Below are 24,948 nucleotides of genomic sequence, written 5' to 3' on the forward strand. Positions count from 1 at the left end.
AGCAGCCTGTCAATCAGAATGGTCGACACACCAGATTGGCTGCTTTGGGCACTGACCATCCAGAATGACAAGCTGCTGGGCCAATGGACTCCAAACTTCCCTGGCCCCAGGCCCCAGTGATTGGCACCATCTGTACACCTTTCTCCTGAACCTTGTCCCTCTCTCCCCCTTTATAACCCCACTCTGCCCAAATCTCGCTCTCGTGTATCTCTGTTTTAAGCCCCGTTTTGATCCCTCCAGAGGTACTGGGAGTCAGAAATTCAGATCCATGACAACAATGTAGCCAGAACAAGTTTATTTAATAATTCTCAATGATCAATACAAATGACAACGGTTGAGATCGTACAATCTTATTGCAAAGAAAACACTTTGGACTTTAATAATAATAATAATAATAATCTTTATTTTGTCACAAGTATGAAGTTACTGTGAAAAGCCCCTAGTCGCCACATTCCGGCACCTGTTTGGGTAAGTTTAGTTTTTTTTTTATAACACAAATAGAATGATGATATTCGGGACGATCCTTTAAAACAGGGATGAGGAGGAACTTCTTCAGCCAGAGGGTGGTGAATCTGTGGAACTCTTTGCCGCAGAAGGCTGTGGAGGCCAATTCACTGAGTGTCTTTAAGGCAGAGATAGATAGGTTCTTGATTAATAAGGGGTTCAGGGGTTATGGGGAGAAGGCAGGAGAATGGGGATGAGGAAATATCAGCCATGATTGAATGGCGGAGCAGACTCGATGGGCTGAGTGGCCTAATTCTGCTCCTATGTCTTATGGTCTTATGGAAGGCTGAGTTTTGGCACCTCAAAGTTGTCAAGTGTTTAACATCCCAGCCCCTCATCATTCCTGAAAAGTGCATGGAAAGTTTTAGTGCACCTTACCACATGAATGTAGAACAGGGGGGGAGATTTGAACCTAAGCTCCCCAACAGGAAAGTTGAAGGGATCGGATGTGACAATGAACGTGAGGAATAGGAGCAAAAGTCGGCTATATGGCACCTTGAGGCTGTGCCACCATTCAATAACTTCCGAGATTACCTTTGATCTTAATTTTCCGCTGATTCCCATATTCCATAATTACCCAAAGCTGAACAGCTGTCTATCTCGGTCTGGAATATGCTCGAGGACTGAGCATCTCCAGCCCACTAGGACAGAGAATATCAAAGACACACAATCCTCTGAGTGAAGAAATCTCACCTCATCCCAGTTCAAAATAGCTAACCCCTTATCCCGAGACTACATCCCCATGGTCCAGACACTCCAACCAGCGATTCAGCATTTACCTTGTCGAGCCCTCGCAGGTCACTCTGAAGTCACTGGGGGAGTAAAATGTCTCAGTCCCTAGTCACACCAATCTAAGAAAAAACACTGAATCTGCAGCAAGTGGTAACTTTCCTTCCTGCCCCATCACCAGTTCCGATGGAGCAGGAATCACAAAGTGGGTGACTGGCACTGACGCAGTCCCAGTGAGGCAAGGGTGCTGGATGAAGAGAGAGGGGGAGTGGATCAAATTGCTGAACAGCCGATAGTCGCCTGGACCAAAGTGGACCAAATTGCTGGACAGGTGATGGTCGCCTGGAAAATGGAGGGCCTGTGAACCTATAGAATATTTCACAAGTCCACAGCTTGAGTATGGAGTGCGTACCAGACCATTCACTGGGTCTGACTGAGTCAGTGAGCTCTAATGTGTGATACAGCTGCATTTCACCCATGTACGAAGCACAGGGGCACGTAGGAGGTGCCAGCAGGAGTAATTTTAATGCATGCGCCACTTGGTCCATCTTTCAAAGTGTCAAGACCACTCCCGTACATATATACACATTGTATCATTGCTTTAAATTATTCTCAGCAGCTTTCAATAACAGATTAACCTCAATAATCTTTGGTCCGAAAGTGATAATGGCTTTTAAACTGAGTAACAAGAAAAAAAAAAGATATTGCACTTTGAAATGTGTAAAGGTAACATATTCCACCCTCGATATAGGATGTTTTAAAAAACCCCAAACCTTGATTTTAGGTTTGCCTGCCTAACGTAAAACAGGCAGAGGGAGGAGAGACCATTTGGAATTGAGTGGGAAGTGGGTTACTTTCCCATTCCATTCCCTTCTCAATCTGACCACAATGAATTTGACATTCCAGGAGGCAAGGTGGGGGTCCTCTTTAAACATACAGATGGAGTTGTATGATGCTAATCCTAGCCTGAGGCCTAATTGAGCAGTGGTAGTTTTCCCTCATCAGATTGAAGTGGGAAATGGTTCAAAAGGGCACTTGGCACAGAAGATGGCTACCTGACACACAAGATGGAGACACAGAGAATAAAGCAGACATAACTGATGCCTGGAGTCCAGCGGGGTGCCAGTAGGACAGATAGGAACAATCCAGGACAAAGGCAGCCAGACAGGAAGATTAAGAAATACATAAATGCGGGACACCACTTGAATAAAGCTGACTTCAGCCAAGGTGTACACAATGATATGCTAATACGAATGTTTGGGCCATTTCCTAAAACAAAGGGACAATCAATACTACCTTCCTGCTGCTGCCTGTAACCTGTTAAACCTCTTTGACTGTGGCCATGTGTAAATGGCAAAATGCTTACAAATAGCAATGTACAATCTATAAAATGTTTAAAGATAACAAGGTGATAATTGTTTTGTATCTGGGCTCATTGTGAACCCGAAGTGGCTGTTTAAAGATAACAAGGGGATAATTGTTTTGTATCTGGGCTCATTGTGAACCCAAAGTATAAAATGAATGACTGCCATTCAAACCGGGAGAAAGGCTGGCTACTGTACCGCGGGGTACGTACGCTTTCTCCCGAAGCTTCGTGTAACAATAAAACTGCATTTATCTGAGCACAGCAAGTCTGACTCTTGAAGTGGTTGATTTTTCCCACAACAAGATCAAACCTGAACAGTGCCCAGGGATAGGAGAGGCAGTTAAGAGTCAATCACTTTACTGTGAGCCTGGAGTCACATGTAGGCCAGGCCAGATAAGGACGGCAGATTTACTTCCCTAAAATACATCAGTTAACCAGGTGGGCTTTTATGACAATCCAGGAGTTTCATGACCATTAGTAATCATTACTAATGGATCCAGTACTTTTGTTTCCTTATTGTTGAAAGGCCGGGGGGGGGGGGGGGGGGGGGGGGGGGGGGGGGGGGGGGGCAGTGGATGTATGAGCTGGATTGTTCCTCCAGATCACACCAGGAAACATTTTCCTTCTTCAACGTGGATCCTTCTTGTAGTATTCCACAAGGGACCTATGGGGTGGGAATGCTTGTCTTCCCAGTGCTCCTTGCGAGTACAAACTCCCCCGCTCATGACGGGGCACCTCAATTACCCACTGTACATAAGGTCGGCCAGTAAGTCACTGACCAGAGAGGAACCCAGTAGGGAGCTACTGGGTAGCGTATATATCATTTGTGGAAGTAAAACTTTGTTTCTTTTACTTGGTGTGGACTCCCTATATCCTTATTAAACCTCTCCCAGAGTTCTTCGAGAGACTCTGTGCACTGTGACTTTGTGGGGGATACTCGTAGTCCCCCCAAGCAACTCCAAATAGGAGCCTGGCAAATCCCTGCACTGGGCCGAGGACAAGCTCAGCTCAGTGAGATCAGTGTTTTGCCATTTTCTCAGAGGTTCTGCAGTTACAGCAGGAAGGTCGAAGAAAGTGAAATCCAGTGGAATTTTGCTACAGTGACAAAAAAATCCTTCTCCCCCCCACCCCTTCCTTCGCTTTGTTTTCTAGCACGTTTTGCAGTTCAGGAGGATTCAATGAATTCTTGTCCACTGATGTATCAAAAGATCCGTGGGTAAGGTCAGGACAGATGCTAAACTTCTAAACACATGGGATCTAACACATGGCAATAGCAGGTGAGGATTTGGAATATAGTTGATTTTAACTATCATAGGGTTTAGTTGGTCATTCTTTTTCATTTGCCCATGGGGCGTGAGCATTGTAATTCCTACCGAGTGGGTGGCAAGCTTCTTGGACAGCTTTAGACTATCTGGTGCAGGTTTTCTGTATTGGTTTGATACAACTGAGTGTCTTGCTAGGGCATTCCAGAGAGCAGTTAAGGGTCAATCACTTTGCTGTGAGCCCGGAATCACATTTAGGCCAGGCCAGATAAGGATGGCAGATTTCCTTCCCTAAAATACATCATTTAAGCAGATGGGTCGGGCAACACGGTGGCGCTGTGGTTAGCACTGCTGCCTCACGGCACTGGGGTCCCAAGTCCGATCCCGGCTCTGGGTAACTGCCCATGTGGAGTTTGCACAATCTCCCCTTGTTTGCGTGGATTTTGGGCCCACAACCCAAAAATGTGCAGGGTAGGTGGATTGACCACGCTAAATTGCCCCTTAATTGGAAAAATGAATTGGGTACTCTAAATTTATTTTTAAAAAAAGAAAAAAAGTAGTTTCTGCAGCAATCTAGTAGTTTCATGCACATTGTTAATGAGTGGCGTGTTTTAGTCAGATTTATTAATTGAGTATCAAATCCCCATTTATCCGGTAGGATTTAATATATCTACTTGGCACCGTACCTTGGGCCACTTCCCCACCCTATCATCTAATCTGCATATCTTTGGACACTAAGGGGCAATTTAGCATGGCCAATCCCACCTAATCTGCACGTCTTTGAAATCAGAGAACCTGGAGGAAACCATGCAGACACGCGGAGAAAGTTCAAACACCACACGGACAGTCACCCAAGGCCGGAATCGAACCAGGGTCCCTGGAGCTGTGGGGCAGCAGTGCTCACCACTGTGCCAACGTGCTGCTCAGTGACATTACCACTAGGCTCCATGGAGGCCAAGAAGATCTCAGCTTCAATTCCCAATATTAGAGTTTTAATGGAGCAGAGAACGATGAAGATTATCCTTGGTGGTTTGGTGAAGCCTTTCAGTCTCAGAAAAGAGAGTTTGGCCTTATTGAAAGGTTTCTGCCTTTTTCTCCAACAATCTATGCTGGAAAACATGCAATGCGCCAGGTACACTTGTTCATGATGTCCTAACACTCACGACTTAAGCTCAGTTAGGTGAGTCACTGGAGACTGCCATGGAATTACATGGAAGTACATAGGGTGGTGAATGTATAGAACAGGCTGCTCAGGGAGACATGATAAGGCAGATTGGGATTGGAACAGTCATGTTTCTTTGTGTTAATCGCTACTACGATAATGCTAAGAAATTTAGTTAATTAATTTCTGGTTTAGATCTGGATAAAATTATGAAGAGTACTCATTTGTTGTAAAAACCTAATCAGCTCATCATCTTCTTTCAGGGATGGTCTGGCGTATATGTGACTCCAGTCCCACTCTTATGTTGACTCTTGATGTTCTCAAGGCAATGACATATGGGCAATAAATAGTTGCCAGTGTCACCCATGGGGGGAAATTCTACTTTGTTACTATATACATACATACAAGAGATTTTCATTTCCCTGAAGATTTCATGTTAAGTTAAAGCTCATGTCTCCCTATGGAATTTTGATTCCCTGTTAAAGTTCGATTCTCCCCTACCCGGCGCGGCGGGCGTTCCCAGCGCCGAGGAGTGGCGTGATCCTTTCCGGCGTCGGGCCGCCCGGAAGGTGCGGAATCCTCCACGCCTTCAGGGGCTAGGCCGGCGCCGGCAGGGTTGGCACCGTGGCAGTTGGGGTTGGCGCCCTGCCAACCGGCGGCGAAGGGCCTCCGCTGGCCAGCGTGTGCTGGCATCATCCCAGCGCATCCACAGGAGTTTTGTCTCCGCACTGGCCATGGCGGAGGTCCACAGCAGCCGGTGCGGAGGGAAAGAGTGCCCCACGGCACAGGCCCGCCCGCGGATCGGTGGGCCCCGATCGCGGGCCAGGTCACCGTGGGGGCACCCCCCGGGGCCAGATCCCTCCACACCTCCCCGAGGCTGCCTGCAGAGCCAGGTCCCGCCGGTAAGTACCAGGCCTAATTTACGACGGCGGGACTGGCCTAAAACGGGCGGCCGCTTGGCCCATCGCGGGCCGGAGAATGGCCGGGAGGCCTCTGCCAGCGGCTGCCGACCGGCGCGATTCCCGCCCCGCCAAAACCCAGGCGCCGGAGAATTCGTCAGCCGGCGGGGGCGGGATTCATGCCGCCCCCCGGCGATTCTCCGGCCCGGCGGGGGGTCGGAGAATCCCGCCCTGATGTTCCCCCCCCCCGCCCGTCACCCTCACCCTGCCTGGAAGTGTGAGAACCTGAAGTTGATGATGCTTCATACTCCCCTTCCTAATAGCATGGTAGGTGCACCGACACCACAGGGACCGCTGCGGTTCAAGAATGAAGCTCACCATCACCTTCTCGAGGGCAATTAGGGGTGGTCTAGCCAGCAATGCCCACATGAACTAATTGAATTAAAAAAAATGATTGCCATCATAAGGAATCATGAGGCCTATAAGGACATCATTTGGGCTCATTGTGCCTGCACTAAAAGAATGGGTAAAGACATATCTATGCATAGAAAGATAGGTCTGGATATTAATTGGGATTGGTACAGAGATTCCAATGGAAAGCCTGGCAACGTGCCTTTTGTCATTGACAGGTTTACCTGCTCGGAGGTCCGTCTCATTGGCTGTTTTAACTTACAGGCAGGCAGGGAGGACTCTGGAACAGCCAAGCCTGATCCATGACCCAGAGGAGTATTCCTGTTTCTCCTGGCCCACAAGCAGTGCTGTAAAAGCATTTTCTTTCTTGCTGAAGATGTCCTTGCCTCCCTTGAGCTGGCAGGTGTGCTGGAGGACTGGGAAACCCAACCAACCAAGCCTGGATTTGTCAACACTGCCAGCCTCATTAAAATATTTAAATGGATAGCCCACCTCCCGGGAGATGATTGGCTATCTACCCCTTGTCCCACCTCAGTGTAACCTAGAAGTAGGGGTTTGGGGTCGGATTTCAAGGGGTAGATTTTCCGGTCTCACTCGCCGTGGGAATCATCACTGGCAGGATAGAAAATTTGATTGACCATTCAAAGGTCCATTGACTTCGTGTGTGAATTTCCAGTCTCTGGGCAGGTGTGACTGGAAAATACCGCCCCAAGTGTTCAGCATCTGTCCTGACCCCAACCCACCATTTTGTAGTGGTTGCAGTTCAGCCCAGAAAACTGAAAACATCTGGCAACATCGAAGGAAAAAAAAACTACCTCTGGGTAACAAATTGAAAAATAAAATACTATTGACTGATATTACAGACTTTTATCTGTTATGTATTAAAGGGATCATTTGGCATGTATGCCTTGGGGCCGTGGACACCATGTATATGATGCGCCATTGCTTTAAGCTACTCAAAACACACACACCAAATAAAAACCCATCAAGTTTTACTGATTAATACCAGGATAAATAGGAAGCACGGTCCAGATAAGTGGATTATGGAGGTATGAGAGGTTCAGGAGTTCCCTTGAGCATAAATAAAATCTTGGCAATTGGAAAAGAAGCATTGCGAGTTCAAGCTCCTCATTGTTCGTTTAAACTACAATTTGTGGAATGGAATCCACAATTATTTCACGCCCCAGGCCTTTTTGATTCTGAAAGTGTAATTAAATTAAACGATTTAAAGAAGAAAAGGTTAAAATATTTCAGGCAGACCCATGGCAGAGAGTCATCTGGAAAACGAGCAACCTGCAGCCAATCAGAATTTTTGCAAGCCACATTTTCAATGCAATGGAGCTGTGTCGTTTTCACTCAAGCGCTCGTCCACTAAACACAGAGGCAGGATAATTTGAGAAATGCACTGTTGGCAAGACTGAGGCAGCACTGATAGTACACGCTTTATTTCACTTCTGGCTGTACCAACGTCGTCTCGTAGACCTCGAAGTGGATCCCCTGTGACTTGGTTATCTTCATTACCGCTCCGTTCAGCTCTTTCTCTTGAAGTATTTTCATCAATCCCTGAACGATTAACGATGGTCTGCAAACGGCAATATTTCTATTTTATTTTGGAAACTCTATTTCCACGTAAATATATTCACAAATACCTCCACAGGGGCATCTCTTCATGGACAAGAGAACGGAGGAGTGACCTGATTGTAGTGTGTAACAATGCTGAAAGGATTTGATAAGGTAGGTACAGAGAAACTGCTTCCTCTGGTGGGGGAAATAAGGAACAAGAGAATCTGTGGAATTCTTTGTACCGTGGCGGGCTGCAGAGGCTGGGTCTTTACGTTCATGGCGGAGATAGACACATTTTTAATCAGTAAAGGAATCAAAGATTATGGGGATAAGGCGGGAAAGTGAAGTTGAGGATTGTCACATCAAATTCGTCATGATCTCACTGAATGGCGGAGCAGACTCAAGGGCCGAATGGCCTAATTCAGCTCCTATGTCTTATGGTATAATTAGAGCTGAAGTCCTTAAGGGAATTCAGGCAGTACCTTTTCCATATCAAGTTTGCAACCCCCCCCCCCCCCCCCATCCCATACTCACACACACACACACACACATATACACACAAAAGGATGAGACATTGGGGATCAACTGGAGCTCGAAATGGTGAGAGATTCCAGAGTTCTGAGGTACAGAGGGATCTGGGTGCATTAATCGCAAAAGGCTAGTATGCAGGTGCAGCAAGTAGTGAGGGAAGCCAATAGAATGTTTTGTTTGTTGCGAAGGGGACTGATTATTAAGGTAGGGAGGTTATGCTTCAGTTGGACAGGGCATTGGTGAGACCACATCTGAGGTGTTGTGTACATTATTGGTCTCGTTATTTAAAGAAAGGTGCAAATGTGTTAGAAGCAGCTCAGAGAAGGTTTATTGTACTACTACCTAGCATGGGTGGGTTGTATTATGAGGAAAGGTTGGAGAGGCTAGGTTGTTATCTACTCGAGGCAACTTAATTGAAACCTTTAAGATCCCGGGGTTCATTGACAGGGTGGATGCGGAGAGGACGTTTCCTCTTGTCGGAGAAGTTAGAACTAGGTGGTGACTGTTGGAAAATAAGGGGTCACTCATTTAAAACAGAGATGAGGAGAAATTCATTCTCTCAGAGGGCTGCGAGTCTCTTGAACTCTCTTCCTCAAAAAGCAGTGGAAGCAGAGTCTTTGAATATTTTTAAGACAACGGTAGATAGATTCTGGATTAACAAGGGGGTGAAAGGTTATTGGGGGTGTGCAGGAATGTGGAGTTGAGGTTACAATCAGAGCAGCCATGATCTTATTGAATGGCAGAGCAGACTCTAGCGGCCGAGTGGCCTACTCCTAGTTCACGTGTGTGCTATATGTTACTCCATATGTTCATATGTATGTTTGTATGTCTTGACACCCTGAGAAGCTGGTTGCATTGGTGGAAATGTGTTCTTTGTAACGTTTTAGGGGCTGGTTCAGCACAGTGGGCTAAACAGCTGGCTTGTAATGCAGAACAATGCCAGCAGCGCGGGTTCAATTCCGTACCAGTCTCCCCAAACAGGCGCCGGAATGTGGCGACTAGGGGGTTTTCACAGTAACTTCATTGAAGCCTACTTGTGACAATAAGCAGTTATTATTATTATTATTGTTTTGATGTAACAAAGTATCTAGACCACTTCAGTAAATAGGTATTGAAATCACACATGGGCCAGATCTAGTCAGGATACCAGGTTTACCTAAAGTAGCGAAGCATTTAGGTTTTTATGACTAATCCAATAGCTAGTCAGATTTACCGGCACCAACTTCTTAGTTCCAAATTTCCTTCGAATGAAACTGAATTCAAATCCTCAGGCCAGCGTGAAGCTCCTTGCGATTGTTAATCTCAGTGTCTAGATTGCTAGTCTTTGGAACTTAATCAATGTCTTCACACAAACACTTCTTGCAAGTCGGCTAACAGAAGCGCAAACTAGAGTCAATGGAATTTGGATGTCAGTGTTTCCATAGAAGCATGGGTTAGATGGGCTGATTGGCCTGCCTCATCTGTACGTTTCAGTTCACGGAATTTCAAAAATGTCGGTGACTGTGTAAACTAATTTGCGAAAGATTGAAATATTGAAACTATTGGGGGGGGGGGGGGCTGCTTTTTTAAACAAAATATCAAAATAGAATGTTGATGCTTATCATAAAGTGGTTGGAATACAAAAGTTATACTGCAGTAATATAATGTCCCCACTGTGTTCAGTCTGTACCCCAAGATGGAAATATTTGAAGGATGTGCCATACAGCTTTACTGGAAGGAAACTGGGGCTAAAAGGGTTAAGTTATGTTGCATAGACTCGGCTTGTATTCCTTGAGTAAATGAATTAAGGTGCAGTTGCTGAGTTACGCTTACTGGAATCTACATTAAGCCACATTAGGTCAGGCTTGCACATTGTTAATCCAACACAATGCATGCTTGTTTTACCTTCATTGGCCACAATGAAAATCCATTGAGTGGAGTAACCTGTTAAGGTTGCCTTCAATTCCAGGTGTTGCGTTGTTTTTTCACAGCATGAACCTAACTTGAACCTAATTTGTCAAATGGAATCATCACAGAACCAAGCCAAAGTCAATACCACACAGTAGCGTTGTTATAAAACTGAATGGTGTGACTTCATGCTCAGATATGATCACTGGCTGTTTTGGCGCTCGTTGAGGTAAGGAAATTGAATATAGGTGCATGCCATACCAATCCCTGTGTGGCCAGCCTCCCATTTTCAAGCCTCAGCTCTTCCAGAACTCTGTCACCTTCCCTCCATCAAATCCCGTTCAACCATCACCCTGGCGTTCGCCGATTTAGATAGGCTCCTGGTCCTGCAATGCCTCAACTTTAAATTGTGTTCAAATCCCTCCTCAGGTCTGTGACATTATCATAAGTGTAAAGAACTGCAAGGGTTAATGTTATGCTTAAATTAACCACTAGAGGGAGCTATATAGATGCACAACTATATAAGGCATTGATGCTAAGCCTTGTGGGTGAGAGGTTGAGGAGAAAGCTGGAGTACAGACGGAAGGAAAGATAGTGTGAGTGCGTGCAGATCATAGTTGATGTAATAGTGCAGAGATTAGTAGTAGATGAGTGTAGATTATATGTTGTATGTGTTGAATCCAATTAAATAGTGTCAATAAATATATAGCATTGTTCAATTTAAAAGCTATTTGTGGTCTTTGTGAACACTACACCAACAATCCTGAATTTAGCAACACAAAGAACACCACAAGGCTCCCTAACCATCTGATAACTCTATTCCTCCAGTTCCGGCCTCCTGTCCTTCACCAGTTTCCTTCGCCTCACCATTGACAGCCTTGCCTTCAGCTATGTTTTTCCTTTGTTAAAACACTCCACCTCTCTTTCATCCTTTAAGAGGCTCCTTTAAAATCTTTGACCATCTCTTTTGGTCATTTGTCCTAATTTATGGTTTGGTGTCAAATCTTGTCTGAACAAGCTCTTGTCATAGATTATCATAGAATTTACTGTGCCGAAGGAGGCCATTCGGCCCATCGAGTCTGCACCGTTGGTGCTCTTGGAAAGAGCACTGTACCCAAGTTCAGCACCTCCACCCTATCCCCATAACCCAGTAACCCCACCCAACACTAAGGGCAATTTTGGACACTAAGGGCAATTTATCATGACCAATCCACATAACCCGCACATCTTTGGACTGTGGGAGGAAACCGGAGCACCCGGAGGAAACCCACGCACACACTGGGAGGATGTGCAGACTCCGCACAGACAGAGACCTAAGCCGGAATCGAACCTGGGACCCTGGAGCTGTGAAGCAATTGTGCTATCCACAATGCTACCGTGCTGCCCTGAACCACCATGGGGCACTCTCACATTAAATGTGCTACATAAATGCACGCTGTTGTTGCTGTATGCACCATTTCCTATCTTCCCGCAATTCTTCCCCCCCCCCCCCCCCCCCCCCCACCCCCTCTGCAATCAGTATGAGCACCAAAGTTTCACTGATCAAACTTAAACAACAGTAGACAGTTCCACAATATATTTAAAAAGGAGTCCATGGGAATGCTTTAGAGCCTGGTGAAGAATGATGTTGGTTTGTTTGACTTTAATGATAAACAAAGCAGAGTCAAATTTCAAATGGCAGATGTGGTGTTGTGGTAAATAGTGAGGAGCAAGGCCTTGGATTACAGGGCAATATAGACGGGCTGGTTAGCTGGGCAGAAGAGTGGCAAATGGAATTTAACCATCAAAAGTGTGAGGTAATGCATTTCCAGAGGACTGTCAAGGCAATGGAATATACAATGAATGGTTGGACCCTCGGAGGGTCAAAGGGACAATGGTGTGCATGACCAAAAATCTCTGAAGACAGAAAGACAGGTTGATAAGGTGGGTAAGAAGGCTCTGAAGCGGAGATGGTCGATAGCTTTACGTTCCTGGGGGTCATCATCACCAACAGTCTGTCCTGGTCCACTCACGTTGATGCAATAGTCAAGAAAGCCCAACAACGTCTCTATTTCCTACAGTACGAAGTCTTACAACACCAGGTTAAAGTCCAACAGGTTTGTTTCGATGTCACTAGCTTTCGGAGCGCTGCTCCTTCCTCAGGTGACCTACGGAAGCTAAAAAAATTCAGCATGTCTGCATCGACTCTCACAAACTTCTACAGATGTGCCATAGATAGCATTCTATCTGGCTGCATTACAGCTTGGTATGGCAACTGCTCGGCCCAAGATCACAAGAAACTACAGAGTGTGGTGAACTCAGCCGAACACATCACACAAGCTTACCACATGCACATTGATTCTGTATACACCTCCCGTAGCCTCAGGAAGGCAGCATTATCAGAGACTCCTCCCACCCAGGTAGTGTTGGCGGTTTAGGTAACTATTTTGGAAGAGGAGAAGGCACCACTGGAAGGGATCAAAGCAAAGTGGGAGGAAGAGTTGGGAGAGGATATGGAGGAGGGGTTCTGGTGTGAGGTGCTCCGGAGAGTAAATGCCTCCACCTCGTGCGCGAGGTTGGGGCTGATACAGCTGAAGGCGGTATACAGAGCACATCTCACGAGGGCGAGGATGAGCCGATTCTTTGAACGAGTAGAAAATGTGTGTGAATGTTGCGTGGGGGAGGGGGGGGGGGGGGGGCGTTAATCACTTTCATATGTTTTGGTCCTGTCCAAAGCTAGAGGATTACTGGAAGGAGGTTTTTAGGATAATCTCTAAAGTGGTGCACGTGAAACTGGACCCGGGCCCTTGGGAGGCCACGTTCGGGGTGTTGGACTAGCTGGGGTTGGAAACGAGTGCGGAGGCAGATGTTGTAGCCTTCGCCTCGTTGATCGCCCGAAGGCGGATCCTGATAGGTTGGAGAGCAACCTCTCCACCCTGTGCCCTGGCGTGGCGGGGGGACCTGATGGAATTCTTGACTCTTGAGAAGGTTAAGTTTGAACTGAGGTGAAGGATGGCGGGGTTCTACAATTCATGGGCATTATTCATTATGCACTTTCAAGAACTGGATCACATCGAACATTAGTTGGGTGGAGGGGGGGTGGTTGGGAGGGTTGGGGGAGGGGGACTGTATGTGTTAATGGTAAACAAAGAAGAACAAAGCAAAGTACAGCACAGGGACAGGCTCTTCGGCCCTCCAAGCCCGTGCCGACCATGCTGCCCGTTGAAACTAAAACCTTCTACACTTGGATCCGTATCCCTCTATTCCCACCCGATTCATGTATTTGTCAAGATGCCCTTAAACGTCACTTTCGTCCCTGCTTCCACCACCTCCTCCGGCAGCGAGTTCCAGGCACCCACTACCCTCTGTGTAAAAAAACTTGCTTCGAACATCTCCTCTAAATCTTGCCCCTCGCACCTTAAACCTATGCCCCCTAGTAATTGACCCCTCTACCCTGGGAAAAAGCCTCTGACTATCCACTCTGTCTATGCCCCTCATAATTTTGTAGACCTCTATCAGGTCTCCCCTCAACCTCCGTCGTTCCAGTGAGAACAAACCAAGTTTATTCAACCGCTCCTCACAGCTAATGCCCTCCATACCAGGCAACATCCTGGTAAATCTCTTCTGCACCCTCTCTAAAGCCTCCACATCCTTCTGGTAGTGTGGCGACCAGAATTGACCACTATACTCCAAGCGTTCTATACAAGGTATAAGGTTCTATACAGCTGCAACATGACTTGCCAATTCTTATACTCAATGCCCCGGTCAATGAAGGCAAGCATGCCTTATGCCTTCTTGACTACCTTCTCCACCTGTGTTGCCCCTTTCAATGACCTGTGGACCTGTACATCTAGATCTCTCTGACTGTCAATACTCTTGAGGGTTCTACCATTCACTGTATATTCCCTACCTGCATTAGACCTTCTAAAATGCATTACCTCACATTTGTCCGGATTAAACTCCATTTGCCATCTCTCCGCCCAAGTCTCCAAACAATCTAAATCCTGCTGTATCCTCTGACAGTCCTCATCGCTATCCGCAATTCCACCAACCTTTGTGTCATCTGCAAACTTACGAATCAGACCAGTTACATTTTCCTCCAAATCATTTATATATACTACGAACAGCAAAGGTCCCAGCACTGATCCCTGTGGAACACCACCAGTCACAGACCTCCATTCAGAAAAGCACCCTTCCATTGCTACTCTCTGCCTTCTATGACCTAGCCAGTTCTGTATCCACCTTGACAGTTCACCCCTGATCCCGTGTGACTTCACCTTTTGTACCAGTCTACCATGAGGGACCTTGTCAAAGGCCTTACTGAAGTCCACATAGACAACATCCACTGCCCTACCTGCATCAATAATCTTTGTGACCTCTTCGAAAAACTCTATCAAGTTTGTGAGACACGACCTCCCCTTCACAAAACCGTGCTGCCTCTCACTAATACAATGGGTGACTATGGGTGATTCCTGATTCCTTTTTGTCATTTGTTTATGTGAACATGTGGGCTAATGTTTAGGGTTTAGTGGGAGGATGAGATTGTGGTTATTGTTATGGGGATTGACATATTTGTTACTGATTATTGTTTATTGTTGGTGGGTGTAAAATTAGGAGAAAATGTGAAAAAGGTGGAGAATAAAAATATTTTTTTTAAAAGTCAAGGGGCCGCCGAACAAAATTTAGGAAGGTAAGAGTTTGGCATAATATTAAACATGAAAAAAAGTATGATAAGAAACAATTGACCGAGTAAAAAGAGAAAAAGTAATAAATAAAGATGAGTATTCGACGGTAATAGGGTGAGGATGTGCGTCACCGGCTCACTGTCAGGAGGATACCTGGAGTGAGCCAGACCGATGGACACGCACTGCTCGAGCATGCATTCTCCCCATATAATCTCACCCGTCTCACACTCCCTCTCTCCCCACTCACACTCGGCTCCCCACTCCCACTCTGCTCCCCACTCGCACTCTGCTGCCCACCCGCACTTTGCACCCCACTCCCAATCTGCTCCCCAATCCCACTCTGCTCCCCAATCCCACTCTGCTCCCCAATCCCACTCTGCTCCCCACTCGCACTCTGCGGCCCACTCGCACTCTGCTCCCCACTCGCACTCTGCTCCCCAATCCCACTCTGCTCCCCAATCCCACTCTGCTCCCCATTCCCACTCTGCTCCCCATTCCAACTCTGCTCCCCACTCCCACTCTGCTCCCCACTCCCACTCTGCTCCCCACTCCCACTCTGCTCCCCACTCGCACTCTGCTCCCCACTCGCACTCTGCTCCCCACTCGCACTCTGCGGCCCACTCGCACTCTGCGGCCCACTCGCACTCTGCTCCCCATTCCCACTCTGCTCCCCACTCGCACTCTGCGGCCCACTCGCACTCTGCTCCCCACTCGCACTCTGCTGCCCACTCTGCTCCCCGCTCCCACTCTGCTCCCCGCTCCCACTCTGCTCCCCGCTCCCACTCTGCTCCCCGCTCCCACTCTGCTCCCCGCTCCCACTCTGCTCCCCGCTCCCACTCTGCTCCCCGCTCCCACTCTGCTCCCCCCTCCCACTCTGCTCCCCCCTCCCACTCTGCTCCCCCCTCCCACTCTGCTGCCCACTCGCACTCTGCTCCCCACTCGCACTCTGCTCCCCACTCGCACTCTGCTCCCCTGTCCTACTCTGCTCCCCACTCCCACTCTGCTCCCCACTCCTACTCTGCTCCCCACTCGCACTCTGCTGCCAACTCCCACTCTGCTGCCCACTCCCACTCTGCTGCCCACTCCCACTCTGCTGCCCACTCCCACTCTGCTGCCCACTCCCACTCTGCTCCCCACTCCCACTCTGCTCCCCACTCCCACTCTGCTCCCCTCTCCCACTCTGCTCCCCTCTCCCACTCTGCTCCCCTCTCCCACTCTGCTCCCCTCTCCCACTCTGCTCCCCACTCCCACTCTGCTCCCCACTCGCACTCTGCTCCCCACTCGCACTCTGCTCCCCACTCGCACTCTGCTCCCCACTCCCACTCTGCTCCGAGTCCCACTCTGCTCCCCACTCCCACTCTGCTCCCCACATGCACTCTGCTCCCCACTCGCACTCTGCTCGCCACTCGTACTCTGCTCCCCACTCGTACTCTGCTCCCCACTCCCACTCTGCTCCCCACTCCCACTCTGCTCCCCACTCCCACTCTGCTCCCCACTCCCACTCTGCTGCCCACTCCCATTCTGCTGCCCACTCCCACTCTGCTGCCCACTCACACTCTTCTCCCCACTCCCACTCTTCTCCCCACTCCCACTCTGCTCCCCACTCCCACTCTGCTCCCCACTCACACTCTGCGGCCCACTCGCACTCTGCTCCCCACTCGCACTCTGCTCCCCACTCGCACTCTGCTCCCCAATCCCACTCTGCTCCCCAATCCCACTCTGCTCCCCAATCCCACTCTGCTCCCCATTCCCACTCTGCTCCCCATTCCCACTCTGCTCCCCATTCCCACTCTGCTCCCCATTCCCACTCTGCTCCCCACTCCCACTCTGCTCCCCACTCCCACTCTGCTCCCCACTCCCACTCTGCTCCCCACTCGCACTCTGCTCCCCACTCGCACTCTGCTGCCCACTCGCACTCTGCGGCCCACTCGCACTCTGCTCCCCATTCCCACTCTGCTCCCCACTCGCACTCTGCGGCCCACTCGCACTCTGCTCCCCACTCGCACTCTGCTGCCCACTCTGCTCCCCGCTCCCACTCTGCTCCCCGCTCCCACTCTGCTCCCCGCTCCCACTCTGCTCCCCGCTCACATTCTGCTCCCCGCTCCCACTCTGCTCCCCCCTCCCACTCTGCTCCCCCTCCCACTCTGCTCCCCCCTCCCACTCTGCTGCCCACTCGCACTCTGCTCCCCACTCGCACTCTGCTCCCCACTCGCACTCTGCTCCCCTGACCTACTCTGCTCCCCACTCCCACTCTGCTCCCCACTCCTACTCTGCTCCCCACTCGCACTCTGCTGCCAACTCCCACTCTGCTGCCCACTCCCACTCTGCTGCCCACTCCCACTCTGCTGCCCACTCCCACTCTGCTCCCCACTCCCACTCTGCTCCCCACTCCCACTCTGCTCCCCTCTCCCACTCTGCTCCCCTCTCCCACTCTGCTCCCCTCTCCCACTCTGCTCCCCTCTCCCACTCTGCTCCCCTCTCCCACTCTGCTCCCCACTCCCACTCTGCTCCCCACTCGCACTCTGCTCCCCACTCGCACTCTGCTCCCCACTCGCACTCTGCTCCCCACTCCCACTCTGCTCCGAGTCCCACTCTGCTCCCCACTCCCACTCTGCTCCCCACATGCACTCTGCTCCCCACTCGCACTCTGCTCCCCACTCGTACTCTGCTCCCCACTCGTACTCTGCTCCCCACTCCCACTCTGCTCCCCACTCCCACTCTGCTCCCCACTCCCACTCTGCTCCCCACTCCCACTCTGCTCCCCACTCCCACTCTGCTCCCCACTCCCACTCTGCTGCCCACTCCCACTCTGCTGCCCACTCCCACTCTGCTGCCCACTCCCATTCTGCTGCCCACTCCCACTCTGCTCCCCACTCCCACTCTTCTCCCCACTCCCACTCTTCTCCCCACTCCCACTCTGCTCCCCACTCCCACTCTGCTCCCCACTCGCACTCTGCTCCCCACTCGCACTCTGCTCCCCACTCGCACTCTGCTCCCCACTCGCACTCTGCTCCCCACTCCCACTCTGCTCCCCACTCCCACTCTGCTCCCCACTCGCACTATTCTCTCCACTCCCACTCTGCTGCCCACTCCCATTCTGCTCGCACTCCCACTCTTCTCCCCACTCGCCCTCTTCTCCCCACACGCCCTCTGCTCCCCACTCGCACTCTGCTCCTCACTCGCTCGCTGCTCTTCACTCGCACTCTGTTCCTCACTCGCACTCTGCTCCCCACTCGCACTCTGCTCCTCACTCGCACTCTGCTCCTCACTCGCACTCTGCTCCCCACTCGCACTCTGCTCCCCACTCGCACTCTGCTCCCCACTCGCACTCTGCTCTTCACTCACACTCTGCTCCCCACTCGCACTCTGCTCTTCACTCGCACTCTGCTCCCCACTCCCACTCTGCTCCCCACTCGCACTCTGCTCCCCACTCGCACTCTGCTCCCCACTCGCACTCTGCTCTTCACTCACACTCTGCTCCCCACTCGCACTCTGCTCTTCACTCGCACTCTGCTCCCCACTCCCACTCTGCTCCCCACTCGCACTCTGCTCCCCACTCGCACTCTGCTCCCCACTCGGCTCCCCACTCGCACTCTGCTCCCCATTCGCACTCTGCTCCCCATTCCCACCCTGCTGCCCACTCGCACTCTGCTGCCCACATCCACTCTGCTGCCCACTCCCACTCTGCTGCCCACTCCCACTCTGCTGCCCACTCCCACTCTGCTGCCCACTCCCACTCTGCTGCCCACTCCCACTCTGCTCCCCACTCCCACTCTGCTCCCCACTCTTCTCCCCACTCGCACTCTGCTCCCCACTCGCACTCTGCTCCCCACTCGCACTCTGCTCCCCACTCAGCTCCCCACTCGCACGCTGCTCCGCACTCCCACTCTGCTCCCCACTCCCACTCTGCTACCCACTCCCACTCTGCTCCCACTCCCACTCTGCTCCCCACTCTGCTCCCCACTCGCTCTCTGCTCCCCGCTCCCACTCTGCTCCCCGCTCCCACTCTGCTCCCCGCTCTTACTCTGCTCCCCACTCACACTCTGCTCCTCACTCACACTCTGCTCCCCACTCACACTCTGCTCCCCACTCACACTCTGCTCCCCACTCACACTCTTCTCCCCACTCACACTCTTCTCCCCACTCGCACTCTTCTCCCCACTCGCACTCTTCTCCCCACTCGCACTCTTCTCCCCACTCGCACTCTTCTCCCCACTCGCACTCTTCTCCCCACTCACACTCTTCTCCCCACTCACACTCTTCTCCCCACTCGCACTCTTCTCCCCACTCGCACTCTTCTCCCCACTCGCACTCTTCTCCCCACTCGCACACTTCTCCCCACACGCACTCTTCTCCCCACTCGCCCTCTTCTCCCCACTCGCCCTTTTCTCCCCACTCGCCCTCTTCTCCCCACTCGGCCTCTGCTTCCCACTCGCCCTCTGCTTCCCACTCGCCCTCTGCTTCCCACTCGCCCTCTGCTCCCCACTCGCCCTCTGCTCCCCACTCGCCCTCTGCTCCCCACTCGCCCTCTTCTCCCCACTCGCCCTCTGCTACCCACTCCCACTCTGCTCCCCACTCGCACTCTGCTCCCCACTCGCACTCTGCTCCCCACTCGGCTCCCCACTCGCACTCTGCTCCCCATTCGCACTCTGCTCCCCATTCCCACCCTGCTGCCCACTCGCACTCTGCTGCCCACATCCACTCTGCTGCCCACTCCCACTCTGCTGCCCACTCCCACTCTGCTGCCCACTCCCACTCTGCTGCCCACTCCCACTCTGCTGCCCACTCCCACTCTGCTGCCCACTCCCACTCTGCTCCCCACTCCCACTCTGCTCCCCACTCTTCTCCCCACTCGCACTCTGCTCCCCACTCGCACTCTGCTCCCCACTCGCACTCTGCTCCCCACTCAGCTCCCCACTCGCACGCTGCTCCGCACTCCCACTCTGCTCCCCGCTCCCACTCTGCTCCCCGGTCTTACTCTGCTCCCCACTCACACTCTGCTCCTCACTCACACTCTGCTCCCCACTCACACTCTGCTCCCCACTCACACTCTTCTCCCCACTCACACTCTTCTCCCCACTCACACTCTTCTCCCCACTCGCACTCTTCTCCCCACTCGCACTCTTCTCCCCACTCGCACTCTTCTCCCCACTCGCACTCTTCTCCCCACTCGCACTCTTCTCCCCACTCGCACTCTTCTCCCCACTCGCACTCTTCTCCCCACTCACACTCTTCTCCCCACTCACACTCTTCTCCCCACTCGCACTCTTCTCCCCACTCGCACTCTTCTCCCCACTCGCACTCTTCTCCCCACTCGCACTCTTCTCCCCACTCGCACACTTCTCCCCACACGCACTCTTCTCCCCACTCGCCCTCTTCTCCCCACTCGCCCTCTTCTCCCCACTCGGCCTCTGCTTCCCACTCGCCCTCTGCTTCCCACTCGCCCTCTGCTTCCCACTCGCCCTCTGCTTCCCACTCGCCCTCTGCTCCCCACTCGCCCTCTGCTCCCCACTCGCCCTCTGCTCCCCACTCGCCCTCTTCTCCCCACTCGCCCTCTGCTACCCACTCGCCCTCTGCTACCCACTCCCACTCTGCTCCCCACTCGTACACTGCTCGCCACTCACACTCTGCTCCCCACTCACACTCTGCTCCCCACTCACACTCTGCTCCCTACTCACACTCTTCTCCCCACTCACACTCATCTCCCCACTCACACTCATCTCCCCACTCACACTCTTCTCCCCACTCCCACTCTGCTCCCCACTCCCACTCTGCTCCCACTCCGACTCTGCTCGCCACTCACACTCTGCTCGCCACTCCCACTCTGCTCCCCACTCGCACTCTGCTCCCCACTCACACTCTTCTCCCCACTCCCACTCTGCTCCCACTCCGACTCTGCTCGCCACTCCCACTCTGCTCCCCACTCCCACTCTGCTCCCCACTCCCACTCTGCTCCCCACTCCCACTCTGCTGCCTACTCCCATTCTGCTGCCCACTCCCACTCTGCTCCCCACTCACACTCTTCTCCCCACTCCCACTCTTCTCCCCACTCCCACTCTGCTCCCCACTCCCACTCTGCTCCCCACTCGCACTCTGCGGCCCACTCGCACTCTGCTCCCCACTCGCACTCTGCTCCCCAATCCCACTCTGCTCCCCAAACCCACTCTGCTCCCCAATCCCACTCTGCTCCCCATTCCCACTCTGCTCCCCATTCCCACTCTGCTCCCCACTCCCACTCTGCTCCCCACTCCCACTCTGCTCCCCACTCCCACTCTGCTCCCCACTCGCACTCTGCTCCCCACTCGCACTCTGCTGCCCACTCGCACTCTGCGGCCCACTCGCACTCTGCTCCCCATTCCCACTCTGCTCCCCACTCGCACTCTGCGGCCCACTCGCACTCTGCTCCCCACTCGCACTCTGCTGCCCACTCTGCTCCCCGCTCCCACTCTGCTCCCCGCTCCCACTCTGCTCCCCGCTCCCACTCTGCTCCCCGCTCCCACTCTGCTCCCCCCTCCCACTCTGCTCCCCCCTCCCACTCTGCTCCCCCCTCCCACTCTGCTCCCCCCTCCCACTCTGCTCCCCACTCGCACTCTGCTCCCCACTCGCACTCTGCTCCCCTGTCCTACTCTGCTCCCCACTCCCACTCTGCTCCCCACTCCTACTCTGCTCCCCACTCGCACTCTGCTGCCAACTCCCACTCTGCTGCCCACTCCCACTCTGCTGCCCACTCCCACTCTGCTGCCCACTCCCACTCTGCTGCCCACTCCCACTCTGCTCCCCACTCCCACTCTGCTCCCCACTCCCACTCTGCTCCCCACTCCCACTCTGCTCCCCTCTCCCACTCTGCTCCCCTCTCCCACTCTGCTCCCCTCTCCCACTCTGCTCCCCTCTCCCACTCTGCTCCCCTCTCCCACTCTGCTCCCCACTCCCACTCTGCTCCCCACTCGCACTCTGCTCCCCACTCGCACTCTGCTCCCCACTCGCACTCTGCTCCCCACTCGCACTCTGCTCCCCACTCCCACTCTGCTCCGAGTCCCACTCTGCTCCCCACTCCCACTCTGCTCCCCACATGCACTCTGCTCCCCACTCGCACTCTGCTCGCCACTCGTACTCTGCTCGCCACTCGTACTCTGCTCCCCACTCGTACTCTGCTCCCCACTCCCACTCTGCTCCCCACTCCCACTCTGCTCCCCACTCCCACTCTGCTCCCCACTCCCACTCTGCTCCCCACTCCCACTCTGCTGCCCACTCCCATTCTGCTGCCCACTCCCACTCTGCTCCCCACTCCCACTCTTCTCCCCACTCCCACTCTTCTCCCCACTCCCACTCTGCTCCCCACTCGCACTCTGCTCCCCACTCGCACTCTGCTCCCCACTCGCACTCTGTTCCTCACTCGCACTCTGCTCCCCACTCGCACTCTGCTCCTCACTCGCACTCTGCTCCTCACTCGCACTCTGCTCCCCACTCGCACTCTGCTCCCCACTCGCACTCTGCTCCCCACTCGCACTCTGCTCTTCACTCACACTCTGCTCCCCACTCGCACTCTGCTCTTCACTCGCACTCTGCTCCCCACTCGCACTCTGCTCCCCACTCGCACTCTGCTCCCCACTCGCACTCTGCTCCCCACTCACACTCTGCTCCCCACTCGCACTCTGCTCTTCACTCGCACTCTGCTCCCCACTCCCACTCTGCTCCCCACTCGCACTCTGCTCCCCACTCGCACTCTGCTCCCCCCTCGGCTCCCCACTCGCACTCTGCTCCCCATTCGCACTCTGCTCCCCATTCCCACCCTGCTGCCCACTCGCACTCTGCTGCCCACATCCACTCTGCTGCCCACTTCCACTCTGCTGCCCACTCCCACTCTGCTGCCCACTCCCACTCTGCTGCCCACTCCCACTCTGCTGCCCACTCCCACTCTGCTGCCCACTCCCACTCTGCTCCCCACTCCCACTCTGCTCCCCACTCTTCTCCCCACTCGCACTCTGCTCCCCACTCGCACTCTGCTCCCCACTCGCACTCTGCTCCCCACTCAGCTCCCCACTCGCACGCTGCTCCGCACTCCCACTCTGCTCCCCACTCCCACTCTGCTACCCACTCCCACTCTGCTCCCACTCCCACTCTGCTCCCCACTCTGCTCCCCACTCGCTCTCTGCTCCCCGCTCCCACTCTGCTCCCCGCTCCCACTCTGCTCCCCGCTCTTACTCTGCTCCCCACTCACACTCTGCTCCTCACTCACACTCTGCTCCCCACTCACACTCTTCTCCCCACTCACACTCTTCTCCCCACTCGCACTCTTCTCCCCACTCGCACTCTTCTCCCCACTCGCACTCTTCTCCCCACTCGCACTCTTCTCCCCACTCGCACTCTTCTCCCCACTCGCACTCTTCTCCCCACTCGCACTCTTCTCCCCACTCACACTCTTCTCCCCACTCGCACACTTCTCCCCACACGCACTCTTCTCCCCACTCGCCCTCTTCTCCCCACTCGCCCTCTTCTCCCCACTCGCCCTCTTCTCCCCACTCGGCCTCTGCTTCCCACTCGCCCTCTGCTTCCCACTCGCCCTCTGCTTCCCACTCGCCCTCTGCTCCCCACTCGCCCTCTGCTCCCCACTCGCCCTCTGCTCCCCACTCGCACCCTCTGCTCCCCACTCGCCCTCTTCTCCCCACTCGCCCTCTGCTACCCACTCGCCCTCTGCTACCCACTCGCCCTCTGCTACCCACTCCCACTCTGCTCGCCACTCGTACACTGCTCGCCACTCACACTCTGCTCCCCACTCACACTCTGCTCCCCACTCACACTCTGCTCCCTACTCACACTCTTCTCCCCACTCACACTCTTCTCCCCACTCACACTCTTCTCCCCACTCACACTCTTCTCCCCACTCCCACTCTGCTCCCACTCCGACTCTGCTCGCCACTCACACTCTGCTCGCCACTCCCACTCTGCTCCCCACTCGCACTCTGCTCCCCACTCGCACTCTGCTCCCCACTCGCACTCTTCTCCCCACTCCCACTCTGCTCCCCACTCCCACTCTGCTCCCCACTCCCACTCTGCTCCCCACTCCCACTCTGCTCCCCACTCCCACTCTGCTCCCCAATCCTACTCTGCTCCCCACTCCCACTCTGCTCCGCACTCCCACTCAGCTCCCCACTCCCACTCAGCTCCCCACTCCCACTCTGCTCCCCACTCCCACTCTGCTCCGCACTCCGACTCAGCTCCCCACTCCGACTCAGCTCCCCACTCCCACTCTTCTCCCCACTCACACTCTGCTCCCCACACGCACTCTGCTCCCCACTCGCACTGTGCTCCCCACTCGCACTCTGCTCCCCATTCGCACTCTGCTCCCCATTCCCACTCTGCTGCCCACTCGCACTCTGCTGCCCACTCCCACTCTGCTGCCCACTCCCACTCTGCTGCCCACTCCCACTCTGCTGCCCACTCCCACTCTGCTGCCCACTCCCACTCTGCTGCCCACTCCCACTCTGCTGCCCACTCCCACTCTGCTCCCCACTCCCACTCTGCTCCCCACTCCCACTCTGCTCCCCACTCCCACTCTGCTCCCCACTCCCACTCTTCTCCCCACTCTTCTCCCCACTCGCACTCTGCTCCCCACTCGCACTCTGCTCCCCACTCAGCTCCCCACTCGCACTCTGCTCCGCACTCCCACTCTGCTCCGCACTCCCACTCTGCTACCCACTCCCACTCTGCTCCCACTCCCACTCTGCTCCGCACTCCCACTCTGCTCCCCACTCGCTCTCTGCTCCCCACTCGCTCTCTGCTCCCCACTCGCTCTCTGCTCCCCACTCACACTCTTCTCCCCACTCACACTCTTCTCCCCACTCGCACTCTTCTCCCCACTCGCACTCTTCTCCCCACTCGCACTCTTCTCCCCACTCGCACTCTTCTCCCCACTCGCACTCTTCTCCCCACTCGCACTCTTCTCCCCACTCGCACTCTTCTCCCCACTCGC

At 53.5% G+C, this 24,948-nt stretch overlaps 1 protein-coding gene across 1 annotated transcript in view; it reads right to left on the bottom strand.

The window, feature by feature from the left end:
- Positions 1–280: 280 nt before the first annotated feature.
- Positions 281–24,948, bottom strand: part of hpgd (15-hydroxyprostaglandin dehydrogenase) — a 146,533-nt gene continuing 121,865 nt past the window's right edge. Inside the window, exon 7 of the mRNA XM_072515777.1 lies at positions 281–7,915. Within this exon, the coding sequence (XP_072371878.1) occupies positions 7,777–7,915 (139 nt within the window). The 3' untranslated portion in view covers positions 281–7,776. The remainder of the gene's footprint in view (positions 7,916–24,948) is intronic.

Source organism: Scyliorhinus torazame, chromosome 9, assembly GCF_047496885.1.
Source record: "Scyliorhinus torazame isolate Kashiwa2021f chromosome 9, sScyTor2.1, whole genome shotgun sequence".
NCBI lineage: Eukaryota > Metazoa > Chordata > Chondrichthyes > Carcharhiniformes > Scyliorhinidae > Scyliorhinus > Scyliorhinus torazame.